The 15,052-nt window shown below is 41.6% G+C and overlaps 1 protein-coding gene across 2 annotated transcripts in view; it reads right to left on the minus strand.

Moving 5' to 3' along the window:
* Positions 1–15,052, minus strand: part of col5a1.L (collagen, type V, alpha 1 L homeolog) — a 103,262-nt gene that overhangs the window by 73,350 nt on the left and 14,860 nt on the right. For both annotated transcript variants that reach the window (XM_041572351.1, XM_018229490.2), the window contains exon 2: positions 2,454–2,621. In XM_041572351.1, the coding sequence (XP_041428285.1) occupies positions 2,454–2,621 (168 nt within the window). The remainder of the gene's footprint in view (positions 1–2,453; positions 2,622–15,052) is intronic.

Below are 15,052 nucleotides of genomic sequence, written 5' to 3' on the forward strand. Positions count from 1 at the left end.
GATATTTTTGTTGGGTGGAGGCTTTTCTTGGGAGACCTTTAACTGTGTGCTTATATTTGGAAGTTGGTCTCTTCTTGAGAAGGCTAGTCCTCTTTAACCTTCATTAGTACCTGCTCTGATATATTCACTTCAGCTAACAGCTATAGAGGATAAGCCCAAGGCTGGGTACTACAGTCCTGCAATGATGACCCACAAAGCAGTATGAGAAACAGGGCTGCAGTAATGAACCTGGGGCCTCAGTTCCATAGTTCTAACCTGAGGGCCATTTACATTAGAAAATCTTAAACCTTGTGACCCCGGGCCTGTGCTTCAGCAACACAACTGTGTTTAGAAATGTAAAAAAAGCCACTCTTTGTAAGAATCCGGCTGATGGTTAGTGAAAACAGGTGGATAAATGAAAGTGCCTTTCTGTCCCTCAGTGAAGTTATTTTGGGGGCCTATTCAAATTCAGCCTGTCTTTTGTAGGTAGAGTTAATGACAGATTGAAAAATCCAATTAGCAGAATTACTGCAGACTCTGCACTTTGCCTTTGTTTTGTTCGGGTTTGAAAGATAAAAGAAGGGAAAACGATCATGTGTTTCCCATTGAGATGTTAATGGTGGGAAGGGGAACGGTCTGATTAGAGGCACCGTAAAACCACAAGAGAAACCCACCAAATGCATAGTTGAATGTGGAGCACTTTAAAGGCATAATTCAGTTAATGTACATGCTTCTCCATGGGAGATAATTCTGTAACATTCATATGTATGGGATATGTATGGGATATGTGTGGGATATGTGAGTGCATTTATCTGTGTGTGTTGATGTTGCTGCACAGATCAGGTCATGGGGTATCTGACCACAGGCATTGCAGTTCTGTTGACTAATATTAGCAGCAGTGCTGCTCTGCTTTATGGCGGAGATTCTAGTTATCTGTATAACACCACTTTCTCTTTACACTTTCTCTCCCCTGGGGCCTTGCTTTCCCCTTTCCCTACAATGGCCGGGTGCTGCAGCGTTACATACATTTTCACTGCACGATTCGTTAAACAAACTAAAACAAGCCATGAAATCCTTACTGCCTTCCAATGGCTTGCCGTATTCTATAGATGGATTGAATGGCAGCTCAAATGAGGATCAAGCCTTCTCCACCCCTGTGTATCTACATAAGAGCCTGGCTATTCATCCCTTTATAAAGAGTTTCAGACTTGTCTTTGTTAAGATACAATCAGTGTGACTACATTCTTGCTCCTGCCTTTGCTTTGACTGCATTCCTCAAAAACACCTGACTGTGACCAGTTTTTGTGTTTATTTGTACGACCACCATTGTGACATCGACTCTAGGAAGCTTTAATACATAATGTATTAATTCAATAGACTGCTCCCAAATCACAAAGCAATTACAGTTTGTTCTTGTTTAACCTTGCCTTCAACCACAACTCTGATCAAAAGGCAAGTGGAGATCCAACTTGGCAGCCATGTAATTGGTGCTGAGAATTTCGATAGCTCAGGATTCAGGCTCATAAACCATATTCCCTGACCCCAGTGTCTTAAAGGGCCACAAACCCCAAATTTGTTTCTAGGCTGCCAATTCACAGCAAAAGCCATCTTAATTGACGTTCCAAGCTAAGAGAAGGTTTCCAAGCACACAAGAACCCACAATCGCTCTCTTCCATATGCGAGCAAGCTGCAGCTGAGTCCTGCTGTGAACTGGAATGGACTAAAGTGAAACTGAGGTGCAGGAAAATGGATTGTGCTTGTAACAGAAGTTGTTTTGGGATTGACTCCAGTAATCCAGCTCTTGATTTGGGACTCTAAATGCAGGTCAACTGCCCGGGATTGTTTTAATATGGTCCACTCTGGGCTGCGCTTACCTAGACTCAAGAAATTGCTTCATATTCAGCAAACATGAGTGTTTTTTGGATTTAAAGGGGTTGTTTTCAGGTTCTGGGCAATCACTTCGCTGCAAAGTTTGCCTTTGGGTTGTTGGTATCCATAATATACCAGACCGTGATTCCATGAAAACATGGCTTTCAAGTATAAATATTCTGTACCCATTACACGTTAAATGAGAGGCACTGGGATCTGTGCACTGATTATGGTTCAAAGCTTTAAAGAGGTTGTCCACCTATTGTTGGGTATTGACTTAAAATATTTACAGACTGGACAACCTGCCAACTCCCTTTGGCTGTTGGATGACTGGTACTTGGTATCTACTTTAACCAATGTTCAACCACCACTTAATGTAGAGGTTGCTAAATTGTAAGCAAGGCCCTAAGTATGGTGTGGGGTTTCCTGATGGAAAGTTAGGGGAAAGTGTTGGACAATCTCATTCTAATGTATACTGTAGCTGGTTTCCTAACTTTTCAAAAAGTCAACGATAAGTCTGATTAGCACCAAGGGCAAGAAGTTTCCTTCCAAAGTTCTTTAGAGGAACACATGCACCCGACATGAAGACAATGAAGGGCTCTTACCAAGGAACAATTGCTTGGTCGGAGCGCTAAGCTGGGCATCTTTGGACACTCTATATGCCACGTCTGGTCCTTTTGAAGATTTTCGGAAGGCACAGAAGCCCGTCGTTTTTGTGATACCATCTGGTAAAGTGTGAAAATCTAATGCCTTCAAAAGATCTGCTGGTTCAGCTGCAAAAAGAGACAAAAAAAGAGGAACATCCATTCATTATTTTATCCAATACAATTGCAGAAAGCAGATATGATCATGGTACATAGGACAATATCAATATTTGGTCTACACGTAAGACAACCAATGTTTGAAGAAACCAGACCGGGACATTGTCCCTTAAGCAAAGGCATGAGAATTACGACTGGCACGGGCTCAGGTTTCACACTGTTCTGCGACTGCCGGGCACTCGTTGACTTTATTGTGACTTCAGAGAAGATGTTGCCAGAGGTGAGGGGTGAGCAGAGTCAAGGAATGAGCAGCACGTCGCTATTTCAGTAGTACTCACTCATGTTTCATCATATTTATTCTGTTTCAAAAAGAAAGCGCCCTATCTCCTTACTCTTGTAACCCGAGGGAAAGGGGAATATTTAAAGCTCACGGTTATTGGCAGTGGCAGCTGCAGTGCCCCGTAAACAGTGCCAGGAGGGGGTCAACGTGACACCGTTATCCATCACTGCTCTTACTTTGCAACATTCCTAGGCTGAACTAGTTGGTTTTAAAGGGAAATAGTCAGGCGCCTAATGAGATTCAGTAGGAATCAAGTTTTGGGGCTAAAAGTACACTCTGGTTGCTAGGAGAGGAGTGTGAGATTGTTGTTGGGGAGAGGCTACCAAGGCTTTTCTTGGGAGACCTTATAACTGTCCATGGAGACCTTATAACTGTCCATGGAGACCTTATAACTGTCCTTGGAGACCTTATTAACTGTTCTTGGGAGACCTTATAACTCTTCTTGAGGAGGCTAGTCCTTCTTAAACCTTCATAAGTACCTGCTCTGATACATTCACTTCATTGGTTTATATTTTAGCCAGTGAATGGAGCAAGCATTGAGTATGGCTGTGGCATAACCCAGTCTCAAGGAGAGGCTACCAAGGCTTTTCTTGGGAGACCTTATAATTGTTCTTGGGAGACCTTATAACTCTTCTTGGGAGACCTTATAACTCTTCTTGAGGAGGCCTTATAACTCTTCTTGAGGAGGCTAGTCCTCCTTAAACCTTCATTAGTACCTGCTCTGATACATTCACTTCATTGGTTGATATTTTAGCCAGTCAATGGAGCAAGCATTGAGTATGGCTGTGGCATAACCCAGTCTCAAATCTGTGCCAGGGACTTACTGGGGGTAACTAAGAGGGCTGCAGCTCCACTCTGCTCTTGCCTCTTCCCATGTATAATTACCCCTTTGAAGTCACACATAGCTTTGATCAAGCCTCCCCGCAACATATTTCAGCTGGAAATGTACCCGCCTGGATGTCTTTTAAGGACAACAAAGTGTATGTAAAGATTGCCGCAGAGAATAAAAAAACAGTTGCTGCAAAGCTTCAGTCTGCTCTAATCCATCACTCAGAGCATCAATCTAAAAACAAGCACTTATTAAAGCAAACATCATATTTCTTAATTAAGTCGCAGAAAGTAATCACTGCCTTTTGCAGTCATTAACTCTCTTTGGATGCCAGTACTTCATGTACGTGGCCGTTCTTTATTTCAAGGCTCAGAGATTTAGGAGGGTTGGATTTTCATCTAAGGGGATAGGACCCAGAAGCGAGCGTCCATTTTTATCTCTCCATTGTGACGTCATCACCATAGGCACAGAAGGAATATTGGTCACGATTCGCTATTTTTGGGTTGTTGAAGCAGCAACCAGCCTTATAATATTAGAAGCAGTAAGATATATTTGCCTTCAGACAGCCAGTCATTGGCAATAACATTCTAAATTCTGTCAGTCACTCACGGGGGGGACAAGATCGCTCTCTCAATAGAGTCAGAATGAAATGCGCTGGGTATCCCGAGTGGCAGAAAGCCAAATGTCACACTACTGGCAGTCATTTCTAATGCTGTAAAAACATCCTGCAGGACATTCATTGGGAGTAATACCCCGAGAGAACCAGCTGTCCACAGAGCTGACAACATTTAGCATCACTTCTCCACCAGCCACAAAACAGGAGGGTACTGGGATCAGAATACAAACAACACATCAGCATTACACACCGACAGAAATAGCAAAGGCCATAGGAGAGATTACGCTGTCACTCAATGTCAGCACCGAAGTTAAAATAAATGAACAGAACAACACAGTCCTTTCATATAACTTTATTTAACTGTAATGTCTAAGGGAATCAATATGGCACCTCCTCCCATATGTATAAATACAAATATACAGAGAAGGAATGTTCTGGGCACACAATAAGCTATACCCTCATACTGTACTGTCTAAGGGAATCAATATGGCACCTCCTCCCATATGTATAAATACAAATATACAGAGAAGGTATGTTCTGGGCACACAATAAGCTTTACCCTCATACTGTACTGTCTAAGGGAATCAATATGGCACCTCCTCCTCCCATATGTATAAATACAAATATACAGAGAAGGAATGTTCTGGGCACACAATGAGCTATACCCTCATACTGTACTGTCTAAGGGAATCAATATGGCACCTCCTCCCATATGTATAAATACAAATATACAGAGAAGGAATGTTCTGGGCACACAATGAGCTATACCCTCATACTGTACTGTCTAAGGGAATCAATATGGCACCTCCTCCTCCCATATGTATAAATACAAATATACAGAGAAGGAATGTTCTGGGCACACAATAAGCTATACCCTCATACTGTACTGTCTAAGGGAATCAATATGGCACCTCCCTCCTCCCATATGTATAAATACAAATATACAGAGAAGGAATGTTCTGGGCACACAATAAGCTATACCCTCATATTGTACTGTCTAAGGGAATCAATATGGCACCTCCTCCTCCCATATGAATAAATACAAATATACAGAGAAGGAATGTTCTGGGCACACAATAAGCTATACCCTCATACTGTACTGTCTAAGGGAATCAATATGGCACCTCCTTCCTCCCATATGTATAAATACAAATATACAGAGAAGGAATGTTCTGGGCACACAATAAGTTATACCCTCATACTGTACTGTCTAAGGGAATCAATATGGCACCTCCCTCCTCCCATATGTATAAATACAAATATACAGAGAAGGAATGTTCTGGGCACACAATAACTATACCCTCATACTGTACTGTCTAAGGGAATCAATATGGCACCTCCTCCTCCCATATGTATAAATACAAATATACAGAGAAGGAATGTTCTGGGCACACAATAAGCTATACCCTCATACTGTACTGTCTAAGGGAATCAATATGGCACCTCCTCCTCCCATATGAATAAATACAAATATACAGAGAAGGAATGTTCTGGGCACACAATAAGCTATACCCTCATACTGTACTGTCTAAGGGAATCAATATGGCACCTTCTCCTCCCATATGTATAAATACAAATATACAGAGAAGGAATGTTCTGGGCACACAATAAGCTATACCCTCATACTGTACTGTCTAAGGGAATCAATATGGCACCTCCTTCCTCCCATATGTATAAATACAAAAGGAATGTTCTGGGCCTTTGTAAGCAAGCAAAATGGATAAAAGTTTATTAAAGACCACATGTGTTGTCTGGTGTAATGACAAATTTTTCCCAGCTGAGCAGTAAGTGGCTCTTGGGCATTTTTTATTAAAGTGTCACAATGGGGCAGTTCTATTAAGGCCAAAACAGTTGCACTTTTCCAATGCACAGCTTCAACATCCAACAGCTCAAACAAATATCAAGGCTTCTGCCATGATCCGCACACAGTTCATGTGCCTGGCAGCTGTGTCTTCCTTTTATTAGACCCTAAAAATATATAGTGTGGGAAAGGAGGGCAGGTGCCACAAATAGAAGAATGAAGCAGAAGATGGAAAAATCGAATAACGTCTTGCACGATTGCTCAAAGCGCTAAAAAGACTGACCCACATAGCAATAGATTTATTCCTGTACAGCTTTCTGGGAATAGATCTATCCTGTTCTCTCTGTGTTATCCTCGCTCTGTGCTTTAGGGGCAATAACACACACTGAGCTCAATCTCACGTTTACATTTCAAGTTGTAATTCAGAAACAGATGCAGAGAAATTTAATTAATAGCACTTTTGTATGGAAAGCTATAGCCAAAAAACTGTTTTATATAGGCCTTGTGCCTTTATATGGTCACAGAACAATCCCTCATTGACTTCTAATATCCTTATCATTTACAGTAGGGGGTACATTATCCCTTATAATACATGAGTGATACTCAGAGTTCCCTGTATAACTCAGCCTGCAGCCTTGTGCCTTTATATGGTCACAGAACAACCCCTCAGTGACTTCTAATATCCTTATCATTTACAGTAGGGGGTACATTATCCCTTATAATACATGAGTGATACTCAGAGTTCCCTGTATAACGCAGCCTGCAGCCTTGTGTCTTTATATGGTCACAGAACAACCCCTCAGTGACTTCTAATATCCTTATCATTTACAGTAGGGGGTACATTATCCCTTATAATACATGAGTGATACTCAGAGTTCCCTGTATAACTCAGCCTGTAGCCTTGTGTCTTTATATGGTCACAGAACAACCCCTCAGTGACTTCTAATATCCTTATCATTTACAGTAGGGGGTACATTATCCCTTATAATACATGAGTGATACTCAGAGTTCCCTGTATAACTCAGCGTGCAGCCTTGTGCCTTTATATTGTCACAGAACAACCCCTCAGTGACTTCTAATATCCTTATCATTTACAGTAGGGGGTACATTATCCCTTATAATACATGAGTGATACTCAGAGTTCCCTGTATAACTCAGCCTGCAGTCTTGTTCCTTTATATGGTCACAGAAAAACCCCTCAGTGACTTCTAATATCCTTATCATTTACAGTAGGGGGTAGATTATCCCTTATAATACATGAGTGATACTCAGGCAGGTATCACTCCTACAGGAGTTCCACTCATTCAGAAATCTCATAGTGCAGATGTATCGATGTCCCATTAAAGTCAATGAAGATCCATATACTGCCGCTGCCACTTTTCTTAATGAAATCAGATGCCGAATTTTTTTGGTTCTGTTTCTAGATGTAAATTTTTATAGGTTTCAGCCAAGGCCACATCTGCTACAGTGATCCCCCCGCTGATACAGTTGTGATTTTGGAGCATCTAGTGGTGGGGCAAGCTTCCAAAGCAATCGCTGCAGGAGACACATGAAGCTAAAAGGGTTCCAAGGAGGACTGCCAAGCCCCATCAGTCACATTGAGGATCTCACTAACATCAGATCTCCTGGAATGTCATTTTGGAGCCACTCCAGAGGTCTTAAAGAAGCCTACTGAGATGATGTTGCTGCAGGACGACTCTGTAGAGCAGAGAGAAGAGCTACACATCAATCACATTGATCATCTCCTTGACATTTTCCCTCGCAGCCGATGAGCTCACATAATAAACTGGTTTCGCCTGCAGAACCGCCATTCCCTCGGTTATCGGGAGCTGCAGGGAATATCTGGAACCAATTTTATCCGCTGTCGCCAAATGTTCTTAGTTTGTTTACAGAAAGGAAAAGAGATACAAACAGTTGCCACATTCACAGCGTTTCTGCCAGATGAGAAACTGGCCCCTCAGAGAAATAAATGGCCAAAGCTCAGTTAGCCGTGGTGCCATTATATAAAGCACAGCGACTGTTATTAGTCACCTCTTCTATTAATGTCATGGGCAATAGTGAGGGCTGTAAATGGGAAGCTGTAGATTCATGTGATCTATTCAATATCATTATATGCCTTCCTAGTCTGCTTCTCTTTTAACCTTTAATATGCATTCTGGTTGCCTACGTAAGTGATCCTATTGGATCACTTCTGTCCACACCTTCTGTTACTTATAATTGCAAAGTAACCTTAGCAAACATACTCTGAGTACTTTATATGGTCACAGAACCCCTCAGTGACTTCTAATATCCTTATCATTTACAGTAGGGGGTACATTATCCCTTATAATACACGAGTGATACTCAGAGTTCCCTGTATAACTCAGCCTGCAGCCATGTGTCTTTATATGGTCTCAGAACAACCCCTCAGTGACTTCTAATATCCTTATCATTTACAGTAGGGGGTACATTATCCCTTATAATACATGAGTGATACTCAGGGTTCCCTGTATAACTCAGCCTGCAGCCTTGTGCCTTTATATGGTCACAGAACAACCCCTCAGTGACTTCTAATATCCTTATCATTTACAGTAGGGGGTACATTATCCCTTATAATACACGAGTGATACTCAGAGTTCCCTGTATAACTCAGCCTGCAGCCATGTGTCTTTATATGGTCTCAGAACAACCCCTCAGTGACTTCTAATATCCTTATCATTTACAGTAGGGGGTACATTATCCCTTATAATACATGAGTGATACTCAGAGTTCCCTGTATAACTCAGCCTGCAGCCTTGTGCCTTTATATGGTCACAGAACAACCCCTCAGTGACTTCTAATATCCTTATCATTTACAGTAGGGGGTACATTATCCCTTATAATACACGAGTGATACTCAGAGTTCCCTGTATAACTCAGCCTGCAGCCTTGTGTCTTTATATGGTCTCAGAACAACCCCTCAGTGACTTCTAATATCCTTATCATTTACAGTAGGGGGTACATTATCCCTTATAATACATGAGTGATACTCAGAGTTCCCTGTATAACTCAGCCTGCAGCCTTGTGTCTTTATATGGTCACAGAACAACCCCTCAGTGACTTCTAATATCCTTATCATTTACAGTAGGGGGTACATTATCCCTTATAATACACGAGTGATACTCAGAGTTCCCTGTATAACTCAGCCTGCAGCCTTGTGCCTTTATATGGTCACAGAACAACCCCTCAGTGACTTCTAATATCCTTATCATTTACAGTAGGGGGTACATTATCCCTTATAATACATGAGTGATACTCAGAGTTCCCTGTATAACTCAGCCTGCAGCCTTGTGCCTTTATATGGTCACAGAACAACCCCTCAGTGACTTCTAATATCCTTATCATTTACAGTAGGGGGTACATTATCCCTTATAATACATGAGTGATACTCAGAGTTCCCTGTATAACTCAGCCTGCAGCCTTGTGCCTTTATATGGTCACAGAACAACCCCTCAGTGACTTCTAATATCCTTATCATTTACAGTAGGGGGTACATTATCCCTTATAATACATGAGTGATACTCAGAGTTCCCTGTATAACTCAGCCTGCAGCCTTGTGCCTTTATATGGTCACAGAACAACCCCTCAGTGACTTCTAATATCCTTATCATTTACAGTAGGGGGTACATTATCCCTTATAATACATGAGTGATACTCAGAGTTCCCTGGCCAGCCTTGTGCCTTATGAACATGGAACACATTATTTAATAATCATTATTCCCTATATAATGTGTGCAGACAGAACACTGGGGTCATTTAAAGCTAAAAACATTTCTGAACCAGGGGTTGTTCACCTTTAAGTTAACTTTTATTATATTATAGAATAGCTAGTTCTAAGCAAGTTCGAAATTGGTCTTCATGTTTTTAGTTTTTGAATGATTTGACTTTTACATTTTTCCAGTTTTCAAATGGGGGTCACTGACCCCATCTAAAAAACAAATGCTCTGTAACGCTACACATGTACTGTTACTTTTTCTCTTTTTATTCTGGCCTCTCCTATTCACATTCCAGTCTCTTATTCATATCAATGCATTGTTGCTAGGGTCACTTGGACCCTAGCAACCAGATGGCTGGAATTGCAAACTGGAGAGCTGCTGAATAAAAATCTAAATAAGTCAAAAACCACAAATAATAAAAAATGAAAACCAGTTGCAAATTGTCTCAGAATATCCCTCTCTACACCATACTGACAGTTCATTTAAAGGTGAACAACCCCTTTGAATAGAATAATGAAAACTTAATGCATTACACCAGATAATACTTTAAGCCACGATTAAGTTGGATGTTCTTATGACACCAGCTCATTCCAAACAAACCCCCCTCACCTGCAGGCGTTCGCGTCCCCTCTTAGCTCAAAGCTGCTAAAATTCCAGAAGAGAAGGCAAATTGGAGTTGAATGGGTGCTGCTTGCACAGCTGCCTTTTCTTGAGCTTTCTCAGACAATGTTAATGAGTTTCCCTCGTGGTTTCTCAGTGGCCCCAGGGTACAGGTTTAGAAGAAGCCCACGTTGGACTCGTGTGTATTGAGTGTTTGCTTTGCTAATGGGGGAGTGATTGGTTGCACTACGCTGACAAATGACTTGTGTGCAGACTAACTTTGCTGTTTGCTCGCCAATTACCCAGTGCCAATAGCCTGAAACTGTCCTATGAAAATCTTCTGCTTCATTTGTTTACTCATCTGGAATCTTCTGCCGAGAATCTCCATAGAGCGTCTTATAGGGGAAACATGACATAGGCCTTATTCAGTCCAATTAGCTGCATAATTAACTACCTGTTTATTCTATTACTTATAAGTCCACTGTTGATTTACACAGCCCCCATTTAGCTTCCAATAAAATCCCAATACCATTGCCAGGGGCTTATGACCACCCAAGACTGAAACCTTGGGAATGAGCCCAGACCAAGACCATACATTTTGGGTTTGCACCTTGGCCCTGGGATGGAAGTTTCAGGTAAGCTTTCTCTTCTATTGCTATACAACTCCACTGTATTATATTCCAATGTTGCCAATACGGATTTCCAATCCATTAACTACCTAAATCTCCATCCCCTACAGCAGGACTGCACATTTCCAAGGGGCCTGATGTTGCCCTACAAGGTATTTTTAAGTAACAAAGACCTGTGTATACCCTACTGCTGGTCCCAGAGTTACCTAGGATATATACAATTATTATAAAGGATATAAAACCCTACTCCATCGGCAACAAGTGAACACTCAGTGAGTGAAAGCTCCACTTCCATTCGGAAGAAGGACGTTTATCCTCCAATGAATTTTCTCATACGGCCAATGGAACAGGGAGCAATACTTGTCTCTTCACTAGTAAGTACCCCATAACTACACTCAGATTAACTATAAAGGCCATGGTGACAGTTAGAGATCCTCAGATGCCATTAGCGAGGATTATTCCAGTTATCCTTTACCTCTGTGTCCTTAGGGTGAACATTAGTGCATGGCACAAATTCGCCGAAAATTTCACAGTCGGTGAATAAATTCACAAATTCCAGCAAAAATTCCAGCGCATCCGAGAAGTTGCTCGCGTCAAAATCACCACCTGTCAACACTATTCGGACGGCCATTGACTTTAACACCGGCGTCAAATTTTTACGGGAGAAATTCGCCCATCACTAGTGAACATATAAAATAGATGTCAAAGGTGGAGCACTGCATTCCACATATATTATATATATATATATATATATATGTTACTCTTATTGTAAATGAAATTGAGGCCTTCGTATCTCAGCATAAGGCAATTACCGTTATCATTTCTGCACCGAAGAAACCGCATATGGTACAAGATTGAAAGATCTGATAAAATATGATGCTGCTTCCGTCCAATTTGCCTCTGTCCACATCAATGTTTCAGCAGGAGCCAAAACCCCCTCCGATCCTAAACTCTGTAAACTCTGTACGATCAGCAGAATATTTTAGTAATGAATCATTTCTATCCCCCAGGGATGGCAGAAGTAATATTCCCATCATTAACAAAAGAATGCATTATATTAAAACAACACAGGATGAAAATACTCCGGGGAGAAAAGAGATCATAGTAAGGAGGGATGAAAAAGGAGGGGGGTGAAGGTTTCGGAGTCTAGGCCAACCATTGTTCTTTCTGCCCGGGGATATCTGCTTATGAAGAGCACTTTTTGACCTGAAAGCTCCGCATGGAAATCCGCTGAAGAAGAAACCACAAATGTATGGGTTTTTATTTACACGGTGAGTTGAGAAACAGGGCATCATCCAGCCACTATGTTTGGCGTTAAGAGAGATCAAATAATAAAGTTGCTTGATTTACTCCCCATGTTGTTGCTTTAATAAGAAATTGGCAGTCGCAACATGGCAGTTTGTTCATATTCAGACCCTGAAATCCCCTGAGCAACGATGTTGCAGCATCAAGACCTTAAATTGCACCCTAGGTTTCCATGCAGGGCACAAATAAATGGGGATTTGAAATTGAGACTGGAAAAGAATGAATGCAACTTTAGAAATAGCCTTTACTATCCTGTTGGGCTGCACAGAGTTCTCCAAACATCCCATTAATGTATTAACATGCCGAGTGGGCTGAACAAGCCTGACTGATTACTCTTCTGGGTCTTGCTCTGCCTTGGGGCCACAGATTTAATCACACATTCTCTAATAATAATAAAAAAACACCATCGCTGTTTGGATGAGACCCCACATGATCAAGTTTGCACACAGGGAAGCCGTTAAAAGTAAACGAGTTAAACCCTATAGAGATGACAGTTGCTGAAAGTTCTGGATATTTGAGGTTAATAGTGTTGCTTGAACGACTAAGCAATCAGAAGGATACAGCTTGGACTGTCAAGGAAAGTGTAAGGAACCCTGGACAATCAACTGGAGTAACGCCAAAGAGCTGCACCAAACTGACCATAAATAGGAAGATCCACTCACTAGGTAAGGGTGCCAGGCACAATTTGGCCATGATCTTTATAGCCTGATCTTCAACCAATATGATTCCCCAAATAAGCTGCCAGCTCAATCACGGGTGGCCAGTCAGCAGCCAACAACCACCTGTATCACGGCCATCGTTAAGCCTTTGACCTTCTGTTAGTGAGATCAGATCTCCCCAGAACCAGGAACCAGGCCATTTAGCACTCCCCGAATCCATTCTTCAACTCTGGATTTCAAAATAAATACTTTTAATAGAGGGCATGTGCAGTTGTTCACGTGAATGCAAATACAAAAGTCAACAAATCAACATATTTCTTGCCGACCCCTTGAATATTGCTCCCAGTGGCCTCAAAGCAGGTGGTTGAATTCAAGGCTTGCCAATCCACATAGGGACTTCCAAATAGCCCTTATTTGGACACCCCAGGAATATTTTGTGTTGCTCATGTGTAAAAACATTTGGGGACCCCCAATCTAGACCATACATGAACCAGGTGACAATGTCCTTGCCCCATGCAATGGGGACAAGCCAAGTTCCGATTACTTTCTACTGGAATACGGGCAGGGATACACTACAGTTACTATACTAGGACACAGCTTGAGGTTCTGTATGTAACGCCACACAAAGCTTTTCTTCTCGACTGCCCAGGAAGCAATTTTGGTTCACATTCCTGTTCTCGTGTTGTGTCTTGGCACAGGAAAGTGCATTATTATCACCGATAGCACAAAGTGATGTGAAACCCATTTCTCGGCCTAATAGAAGATTTCCTGCATCATACGTAGGAATAGTCTCTTACATAAGTATAGTGCAGACATTTCAACAGGCTCTCCTGCCTAAAAACACAATTTAGGCACCAGAGTGCTCAATTATACATTTATATATACAAAAATATAAGTCCGGTACAAGGTTATTGTTACAAATGTAGAGAGGATCCCGCTCATCTGCCATTTACTCTATAGCCTACAATTTACTCATCAAATGATCCCCTATAGTAATATGATTTCACGATCCCCTATAGTACCAACTGTCAATACATCTGAACTTTATATGGTTCCATAAACAGCCCTTAAAAGTAGTTTAAGTGGAATAGTCTGCATTTTCCATTCACTGGAGTTGGTTCTAGCCAGAATATGTTGATCACTGGAGAGGAGCAAACTAATAAAACTGCTTAGCCTAGGAGTTCTCTGCATATTTACATATGACCATCAGAGTTCCCATTACCTTGGCTGAGTGTTAATTATACACAGTCAGTGACCAGACCCCCCTAAAAGTCATAAACAGATGTCTCTCCAGACAATTCCTTCCATGGAACCACAAGACCAGACTTGTTTGCTTTGGCTACCATTCGGCTGAGGTCATTCTGTGCAGTCAATGGGCCAGTGGTATGAACATCGTTTAAACAGCAGTCGATAAAGTTTCCCTAAGAGAATTCATAATTAACTGTCGATTTATGTTTCTTGGTACAAATGGAGCTGCTTAGGAGTCTAAGGCCATGGTTATTGCACTTTTACAGTTCAAATTCCATTTGAAGGGTCAACCTGTGGCCCCCTTAGGTTACAGTTATTGGACTGGTGTATCAGGATATACCAAGACATTCATTCATTAGTTCTAAAATATCTTTGTGCAAATAAGTAAAATACATTTTAAGCCCAAAACTCCCCGTTCGGGTTCATATAGGAGAGCAAGTATTCTACTCAAATCTCACCCTAACTTACCTCCAGGCTGGACACCATTGCAGCAGACAAAGAATTGTATCATTCGGTATTGTAAAGGGAACACAATTGGGGCACTTTGGTCAGTACAAAACCACTTTAGAAAGCGGATATATTCTATGGACTGCAGCACACAATGCTGGCGCCGGGGATACAATATGACTTTGGTTCCATGGTTCTATTTGTAGCAAAAGAGATTGAGTTACGTGGTCGGAGC

The sequence above is a fragment of the Xenopus laevis genome, chromosome 8L, assembly GCF_017654675.1.
Source record: "Xenopus laevis strain J_2021 chromosome 8L, Xenopus_laevis_v10.1, whole genome shotgun sequence".
Classification (NCBI taxonomy): Eukaryota; Metazoa; Chordata; class Amphibia; order Anura; family Pipidae; genus Xenopus; species Xenopus laevis.